We start from the raw sequence: 9,925 nt of genomic DNA, 5'->3' as shown, positions 1-9,925 counted from the left end.
ATTTCCCCAGAACTGGAATTATTGAGCAAATTGTGTTGAATAAATGTGGTTTATCCATGATTACCAGTGTTAAAAACTCCACAAATTAGAAATTTGCCAAGCAAACCTCAAGAAGTCGCGATATGTTGCCAGATATACCTTATGAAAGCACAATAAAGTGTCGCTAGACAATTTATCAGATATTAAACATAGTAATCTGATTTGTACAATGATGATGAAACATAGAACACTGATACAGGATCCTAAATTGCAGAATGACTTCCTGTTCTTCGTGAAAATTTCGTGGTCCAGAAGAGACGGTCGGAATATTTGCCCCGTTCACATTTAACCGGTGCAGTGTTGCAGCATAGGCTCAATTGAAATTATATTATCCGCTAATGTTTCTATCAACAAATTCTGTCGCCGATCGGCAAATTTGATCAAAGTGGTCTCTTCCAGAACCGGTGCAAATTTCATATCCACCAATCTGCTTCGGTCATGGGTGGAGCAGTGTCTGTTCAAAAGTCCATTCCAAGGCTCATCCGAGGTCGGGGAAGAGTCTTACGGTACGCGTGACTCTCCCTGCTCTCTGGTCGTGTGTATGCACATTTGTTCAATCAGGCAGGGAGCACGCTCCACACGAGCAGCACATAACCTGTATTTTCCACAAAGCACAGGTGCCACTCTTTTGGTGGGGTGTGGAGCTGCAGTCACAGAATGTGCTGCGTGCAACCCCTGTATTCTGTGTACGCTGGGCTATGTGCTGGATTCTGGTCACCCATCATTAATTAATTCATGCTCGATTTGCGCATTTTTTCATGCATTCATTCACACGTTAATCAATACATTCATTTATCTCATTCAACCAATAATTTATGCATTTGTCTTATTCATGAAGCATTCGTCATGACTGCATGCATTCATAATTACATCCATACATTCGTTATATAGTTCATCCATTTATCAGTGAATTCATTCATGAGTGCATTCATTCACTCATTCATTAATGCCTTACTCAATTAATTCTAACATCCATTCATTCATACGCTCATTGGAGGACTCAGGGTGACTTTAATCCTTCTTAATCCACTGCTGTTAACATCTGCACAGATAATATCTCTTGCATGACAGCGTGCGGCCCAGGAGGAGGGCTTGCGGCGTGCAGTGCTTTCAACCAACGAAGGTGCACGATGCCTTGGCCACGCTGGGAGTGCAGAGGCAGGTGCAATCAATGCACACGAGGCATGCCACCCCCTGCCTGCATCTTGTGCTTGTCAGCCTGCGCCGCAATCCTACAAATTCGCACGTAATTCCACTATACACTCAACAATACCTATCTCAACATCGTACTATTGCAACCCGCGAGGAGTTCATCGGCGAAACTCAACCGAATATCCACAATGGTTTTCTTACGGATTAGTGAAGTATTTTTTTATCTTCGTAACGGCACAGATAAACAGGAACTGTCTGACACAGTGTTACAATTACGATTTTAACAATTAGGATTCAGGCCTGTTCAAAAAAGTGATATAATTCCAGAATTCAGGCTCCTGCCCGAATTGGCAACCAACTATAGTTGTCTAAAAAATGCAGGCACATGGCATATCGGGGGGAGGGGGTGGGGGACAGGGTGTAAAGGTGGCAGCTATAATGCAACTCAAATACTCGAATAATGTGGTTCATACATATTTGCCTCCCAACCCATAGGGCTCTCTAAACTCTATACAGTCCTGCAAGATAATTAATATGTTATGTTTATGTCACTAGCACAGACATAGAGACTGGCACGGTCAGGTGCTGTCCTAGGCATAGATATTAATCTTAACCGCATTAGCCTTAAGCTAAGGTGCAATGAACAACAGGGGAATTGGTTCTCATGAATGCTAATTGGCATTTGGACAGCTGATGCCTGGCATGTGGCTGACAGGTCGCACACATATAAGAAGCAAGTTTTCCTAACATTTGACTGTAACTGAAGCGAAGGTAATAAGCAGTGGAATGATGCTATTATTGATTTGTGTTGCACTGTACAATGCATGCACGTATGTCGCTAGTCACTGGAGCTTAATAATGCATATTATCTGGCTGTCAATGTATTTTCAATACAGGTACACGTGTAATAAGTCATTTTCACAGCAAAGGACCACATCAGCAGACAATTGGGACGTTGAGCAGATGGATAGAGGAGACCAGTGTTTGGGGATTGGTGGCTAGAGCGGCGTTCTGGGGATTTCTTTCCGTGTATTCTTCAGTTCGGCAGTGCCCCTCTCCCAGCCCTGACGGATGTGAGAGAGTGGCCGGGCCAAGCACGGCAGCGCCAGCAGGAAGCGGAACACCAGCACGGCACACGGCAGCAGCAGGGAGATCATGTAGGAGTGCGGCATCCCCCAGCTGTATGACTGCACCGAGAGGAAGGACGTGCCTCCAAAGCAGATGGTGTGAGCAGTAACGAGGGCCAGCCCCAGGTAACCTAACGTCGACTGAGAATACAAGAAAAATGGAGAGAAAAAATCGCATGAATGCGTAATGATATTGCACTACATCGCCAGCAAATGTTAACCCCTGTCGTATAATTTATTTGTGCCAGTTTTAAGTTAAAGAAAAATCCCCCCCCCCCACCCCGTGTAGATTAGACATGTGGATTATCCAGCAAGGGTTAACATTAAAAAAAAATATATAAAATCTTCACAAACATTCCACTGCTCAGCAGTTCACTGTTAATGCACCGTAATGCTTTGTAAAGCTTCTTTTGCACACACAGGAGTAAGCAAAAAACTGGAGCAATCCATTCAATGTGAACGTTAGCATATCACTTATCTCCACTGGTGCATTAGGCGCTATTGAAAAGGACGGTCGCTGCATGACTTGTGCTTAAGGAGCCTGGTTAGAATTTGTAATGGATCTAAGGGATGTAATGGTCTTACCTCAATATCGGACATCACCTGCTCGTTATCTATAATTAGTGCTCTTATGCATCAGCCTGCATTAATCCCGGCAGAAGATGTAATTTAACTATGGAACATGGAACATGTAGGGGAAATGTGATGTCAGATTTATCTTCCATTTGTCACTCAGTAGAATCTACTGCATTCAAATTCCATTATATAGTTTAGGATTATTAAAATATTTATTTGTGACCATGTCCAATTAATTCTGACCGAAAATAAATGTATCTTTCAAAAAAATTGCAAACATTTTTTTTGCAATGTTTCTCATGCGATTCCAGTAATTACAAATATCTCAAAAAGGATTAAAATATATTTTTTGCAAGCCTGCTTTTCAACCTGCTTCATCCCTATTTTAGTCCGTGAAACCCGGCATGTAAGGATATATAATTTAATCGATAAACTTGTATTCTTACGCTCACGATTCATATGTAGAATTGCTCACTGGAAAATAGATTATTTAAGATTTCTGAAAATCACGTACATATTGAACGCTGTTACATCTAAGCAAATAGAATAACGAAGGAGACAAAAAAACAACACAAGAATACAAAAAGTTATCAATTATCGAATGCTACTCTGCATTGTGACGATTAATTAAATTACTTTGATGGTTAATCATTCTATATGTATTGGCTGCACTATTCATACATTATGACATTTGTTCTAGAAAAAAAACTTATGCTAATGTGAGTAGTTAGTTTGCAAGGCAGTGCCGTATAAAACAGTGTTTAAAACTCTTCGGTTTCATGGAAGCGTAGACGAGATACATAGATGCGAAAGCTGCATTTTGTGCCATTCAGCTGTTGTGTGCACGCATTTTCAGGAACAAAATGTTCCAGGTAGTTTCATATTGTGTTGATGTACTGTTTACCTGCACAAAGCGGAATTCCCTCCAGTTCAAGCTGTTCCCCACTGAAGGCAGTGAAACGATCGCCTGGACAGCGAGAACACCAATCCCAAGGATCCCAAAGGCAAGATAAAGCTCACCCTGCCACAATTCCAGGTTAGACGTCTTGGTAGTCTTATTGGCAGCAATCTAGAAAATAAATTAGTCAGGAGCAAAGCCGTGTCATTTTCACTAAACGTTAAGCATTACTTCTGAAGTTTTCGCTCGCAAGAAGATGCCTCAATCTTTTTAAAATTAAAAATGGGAGACGAAACTTTTTCAATAATTACAGACCCATAAGTCTTCTGGCACATGTAAATGCATTGCTAACGACGATCTTAGGAAACCAAATCATGCACAGTTTAGAGGCCATGTAATCATACAAGCAAGTTGGATGTATAAAATTATTGACTACCATTCACCACATAAATGCTCATGGTTCGATCCTGGAAAAGGCTTTTGTAGAAAATACATTTATTTAAATGGAAACTGTTTAAGTAATCAAGGTCCTCACAAATAAACGCCTAAACGAAATAAAATATAAAAATGATCAAATATTGTCTGTCGGCTTTCATCGCCAATATTATTATTCAGAAATAGTTTATTTTTGAGTTAGATCGTGTAGGTATGCCAATTTACAGACATGAAATAATTTATAAAGATAGAACAGCTAAATTTTTTTGATGAAAGTAACAATTTACAAATCAGAAGAGATAAGATATTACAAGCAGATATAATATCACTCAGGCTATTCATAGGGGCTTTACAATATGATTTCTAAACATTGGATGAAAAGAAACAAAGGCATAAACATAAATGTTGAAAATAACATATTAGATTTGTGAATGACAAATTAATGGCAACTAATGCAAAGGAACTACATTATTATTACAGATCAGATTCAAAAAGTAATTTGTTGGGACAAATTACTCTGTTGTTGCAAAACAATAAAAAATACAGACATACTATGTGGATGAATGAAAACATTAATTAATTTATTCGGAGTGGTTTTGAGATATTATCAACACAACAAATTGTGCTTCAGGGAGCAAACTATTTATACGGACAAACAAAAAAAATGGATCATCAGAAATTCAACATAATCAACTCCATTACATTGTGAGCAGTTTTTATGGCAGTAAACAAAGAAATGAAACAAACTGGCTAATTTACCTGATTGATAATTCTCTGTGTAGCGCTATCTATGATGGGTTTTCGGATGGGCATGACGAGCGTGTAAACCGCATGCAGGCAGCCCAGGAGGAAGGCGGCGATCCCCAGCTCCTTGCGGCACCGCAGCCAGCGGTCGAGCCAGCCGGGAAAGCGGCTGTACTTGGTGCCGCGATGCAGCTGCACGAAGCCGGCCAGAACGCCGGGCAGATAGACCAGGGCTAGCATGACGAGCGATGCGCACGGGAACGCATTGTTGGGCATTTGGATGGCGAGCTGGTAGAATGTGCTTTTGTCATTTTCCAGGTAGTAGTACAGGACATATATGACGGTGGAATAGATGTAAAAGAAGGCCACAATCCCCAGGGAGAGGGTTACGGTCAGCCGCCAGGTCGGGAACAGCTCCAAAGGGATGTTTTCCAATTCCTGAGATGCTGCCAGTGAGCCTCGGTCCACTGGCATAAGGCCCATACGGTTGACTAGAGCGTGCACTTGAGTCTTGGCATCGGGGTCATCACCGCAAATAAAAACCTGTGAAATGATAGTCCAGCGTGGCTAAATTGTGACAGGGCAGTGAATATAGAAGGGAAGGCTGTTGACCATAAATACGCACACAAGGCTGCTCAGCCAGCAAACTCTTCAGTGATGACTCGAAGTTAAAGCTGTGCAGTGTCAAACAATAAAGCACTTTGAGTTGAGATGGCCATTTGACCTTATGCCACCACTCAAAGATTTTACTCGTGCTTCTTGCTGTCAATAAATAGGTGCATGTACAATTATACATGATTGATGTATGAACACGGTATTTAGTTTGTTATGCAGACATTCAATTATTTAATGATCAGACATTGTAAATAATGAATGCAAACTACATAATCCATAGCTCATTCAGTTGTGAGCTTTTATGCACAAACCTTGGATATGATTCAAGTACAAGAAATAAACAGCGAAAGTTATTGTTATTCTTTTTGTTGTGGTAATAAAAGATCAATGCCCTTGAAACTAAAAGATGGTCTGCTGCTGTTAAATTATTGCTCTATCAGATTTAGGAGATGTGTGGTGGTGCACGCCGCTAACACAGCATCAGACTTTAGAGATAGGGTTGATGGGTCAAGTATATATACAAAGTGTATGCCATACCCCCACTCTCCAGGGTATACAAGGTGGCCAGTTGATGAAAGCACGGAAGGTAGATTGTTATCCTATCTTAATGGGTATTTAATGTTAATTTGCTGTACGTGTGGATCTAATCCGAGATTTTAACAGTGCTCATTCAGAGATTTACCAAGTTTTCCAATGCAGGAACGTCCTGAAAGTCCTGGAGGTCTCGAGGCTTTCGTGGCTAAATTAATCCCACGTTACTTTGTTATATTGATACGATGAAGTTCCACCTCTGGCTCAGGACTACCTACAGAGATATCATCTTACATCGGACTGTGTAGCTTAATATCGTGCCTTAGTCTAAAGTGCTTTACATTTATTATATAATTGAACATAAGGTGATCGTGGTTAAAAAAATAGAGAGTGGGGTTATTAAAAGTGGCAGTGTAGTTATGCTGACAGTTAGGAGGACGAATTGGAGTGGCTAAGAAGGGGTTGAGGTAGGCCTGGACAGTGGCCTGCAGACATTTGGTCATTGGCCTCTCTAGTTGTGTTGGGTATCTCACAGACAGGGGCACTGGTGCTGCAGAAAGTGCCGGGAGTATGCCAGCATCACCTGCTTGCTGGAATTTTCCAGCCCTGACTGCAGGGCCCATGCCGACAGCGTGTTGAGGCCTTTCACCACGTGCGCCTGCGGGAATATTTTGGCCAAGTGCTCTGCATTGGAATCCTCATATTGCCCCTTGTGCTTGTTATTGCTCAAGTCCAGCAGCGTCTTGCCAGCGAGGTCTCCCACTGCATCGTGGAGGGAGCTGTAGTGATGCCGCATAACGGCTATAATCACCAGATCAGCCTCGCTAGCGGCATCAGCGTACGAGGCGATGCGGGAGCCCGCGGGAAGCAGGGAGGACGCAGCCTCGGGGTTGCGGCTGCCCAGCACCACGGCGATGCCCCTCTGATGGAAGCACATGGCCAATGAGCGTCCCAGGTCTCCCATGCCCAGCACTGCAATGTTCCTGCTATACTTCTTAGCAGCAGCAGCTGCTGTTGTTGTTGCACACTCGCGTTCGGGTGCGAGAGGAAAACCGCCGATATCCATGCTCTGCGATGCAGATATGTGGGAGAAAAACAGAACTCAGGCACAGTAATTAATCGTTGGAGTTTGAATCTGTAAATAAACGCAGCAGTTGCGTAGGTTTTAGTGCTTGTGTTGTGTCACTCTCCGATGTGTTTTCGGTGTTGTGTCAAATTTTATTCAGACAAGCTGAACAACATGCGGTAGAAGCCGAAAACACATTGAGGGGCTAAATTAAGAAGGTACTCTTTATTAATGTCACCATATGTGTGTGACTATTGAAAGAACAACACCTCTAAGGCAACTTAGAAGAACACTAACAGAGGTAAAATACCAATGTCATGTTGCATTATGTGCACGCTCGTTTTACAAATCACTGAAAATCGATTAAATGTATCAATGTTTCACGGCTATGTCTTTACTTTTAACATTTTAAAGTGTCGACATGTTTGCGGCTCATTGTTTGTATATAAATCGCAGATCAATTTGAACAGAATAATGTCATATTTAACAACAGTAAAGAAATAATTTACGTAACTATTTCGATAGCGCTGTAACATGGGAAGACAAAAGCGACTAAGAGGTGAACCAACCACATGGTGTTGAAGAAAAGTCTTTCTATGATTAACCACATCACATACTATTAATCAAATACCAATAACGAACATCAATTGCCAATATACTTAGTATTTTTAACTATATAAAGGCATTAAACTCTTTGGAAATGTATGAAGTCATCCAAGCTCTCACAAATAAGGGTCTAAATCATATATGATATAGAGAATTTGTCATAACCATGTACACAAGAAGGCAACAGCTACCCTGATATTACATAAAGCAACAATATATACGTGAAGGAGACAGACAAGGAGACACGCTTTCACCAAAGTTATTCATACCGACATTATAAGTTGTTTTCAAAAACATAATTGGAGAAACAAAGGCATAAATGAGTACAGAATATATTCATCATCTCAAATTTTATAATTACATAGTCTTCAATATCACGAAGGGGGAGGAACAGCAATAAATCATGGAACGCATTAATAATCATTAAGAATCATTAATGATCATTAATAATCAGGCTGCAAAGTTGAGCTGAATATAAGTAAAAGAAAAGTCACGCTCAACAAGATTAAATTTTGATTTAAATCTTTCGTAACTGCAGGGATCCATATTCTTGGTTCTTTCGGTAAAGTCACGTAGAAGGGAAACAAAATAATAAAAATATAAAAAATTAAATTCTCACGTTTCGACTGCAACACAAGCAACCATCATCAGGTGTGAAAACCATTGCAAGAAAATGTGAAAAATTTGAAAAATGTTCTTGCTGTAGTTTTCACACCTGATGATGATTGCTTGTGTTGCAGTCGAAACGTCGTGAGAATTTTTTGTTTTATATTTTTATTATTTTGTTGTTTCCCTTCTACGTGACTCAACAAGCTTGTTAAACAACTGTGCCCCACCAACATTTTATTCGTGGGACACAATTGGAAAACACATCAGAGTTGCTTATATATAAACTTGATTTGAAGCTTTCGTGACTGCAGGAATTACTCTTTGGTTCTTTCGGTAAAGTCACGTAGAAAGAAAAATAAATAAATAATAGAATACGACGTTTCGTTTCCAACACAAGCAACCGTCATCAGGTAGAACTACATTTTAGAGAGAGACAAAACACAGACACGGAGACACACAGGTCCAACACCATGTGAGACTAGGCTCTAAGGAAAGCTGTCTCGGGTGTGGACCAATCAATTTCAAGGACAGTGCCAATACATTATCAGATTTATGTGTTTTGTTTGCATTCCGACCGCAGGTATTGTGGTCCATGTAAACATGGCTCCTTGTAAAAAAGGTGTCAGTTTTGTTGCCAGATAAAAGGGTAAAAAAACAATTATCATATTTTGCTACTGGCAAAGGAGGTTCCAATGGTATAGGATAGTTATTGAAGGTGGATCTGGATCAACGTGAGGAGAGTAGGCTTAGAGTGCTTTCGAAAAGTTTAACATGTTACGTGAAATATTTTAATGCGCATTTTGGTAGACATTCCATTGTCTACATACGTCAACATTACATTAATGGCAAGTCAGAATGAACGATGTGTGCTTGGAAAATGTGTTTTCTTTCAGTACATCATTTATATCGTATAATGCATCCAAGTGAATAGCTTATTTTGAGGATTAAAATTTTATTATTTATTCAAATGCTTTCAATTGTGAGCTACATTTATATATTTATGACAATTTGGAAAACACAATAAATAAATATAATTAAATAAGAGTAACATTATTTGTCTGCAAAAATAAACATTAAACATTATGTTTCTGTAAGGAGCAATACCGAAATACAATTCGAAAATATTTACCAACGTATACTATTTTGACAATTAGATTGCACTTATATTTACTCTGACACAACAGTATGAGTTATGCGGGTTGACTGAATTCCTGCAATGCATTTGTCAAAACATTCTGCCATGTGTGCATGCACCTCGCTTCACGGTGTGGCCTTGGACATATGCCACTGCACCACACAGACTACTACACTTGTGTTGTAAATTATGATATACCACTCATCCCTGAGAATTTGCTCCATCCTATCAGACCTTGGAAGTTAAGCTTGGTGTAGCCTGGATACCGCTTGGATGGGTGACCACCACCATGCATAAAACCGATAGTGTAGGTTCTGCGGGCAGTAGAGGAGGGCAGTGCAACAACATTCATTGCTGTCCCGTTGTTCCCCCAACTTCATTAACTCGGACTG

General features: G+C 40.4%; 1 protein-coding gene across 1 annotated transcript; it reads right to left on the bottom strand.

The window, feature by feature from the left end:
* Positions 1 to 7,931, bottom strand: LOC116938884 (metalloreductase STEAP4-like). Its single transcript, XM_076054154.1, has 4 exons — positions 6,701 to 7,931; positions 4,987 to 5,514; positions 3,799 to 3,963; positions 1 to 2,459 (listed from the first exon to the last, which is right to left on the bottom strand). Exons 1-4 carry the CDS (start codon positions 7,181 to 7,183, stop codon positions 2,190 to 2,192), a joined length of 1,446 nt encoding a protein of 481 aa, XP_075910269.1. The 5' UTR covers positions 7,184 to 7,931; the 3' UTR covers positions 1 to 2,189.
* Between the last annotated feature and the right edge of the window lie 1,994 nt (positions 7,932 to 9,925).

This window comes from Petromyzon marinus, chromosome 4, assembly GCF_048934315.1.
Source record: "Petromyzon marinus isolate PM22_M1 ecotype Great Lakes invasive population chromosome 4, UKy_Petmar_22M1.pri1.0, whole genome shotgun sequence".
NCBI classification, from domain to species: Eukaryota; Metazoa; Chordata; class Hyperoartia; order Petromyzontiformes; family Petromyzontidae; genus Petromyzon; species Petromyzon marinus.
Note: the sequence above shows the minus strand (reverse complement) of the source record. Positions and strands in the feature narration are given on the sequence as shown.

Bases quoted from the DNA above. Each gene is read 5' to 3' on its own strand.
- LOC116938884 (XM_076054154.1), bottom strand. From the start codon at position 7,183: ATGGATATCGGCGGTTTTCCTCTCGCACCCGAACGCGAGTGTGCAACA. The intron at 3,964-4,986 runs GTAAATTAGCCA...TTTATTTTCTAG, and splicing joins CACAGAGAATTATCAATCAG to ATTGCTGCCAATAAGACTAC. The intron at 2,460-3,798 runs GTAAACAGTACA...TTGTATTCTCAG, and splicing joins GGGAATTCCGCTTTGTGCAG to TCGACGTTAGGTTACCTGGG.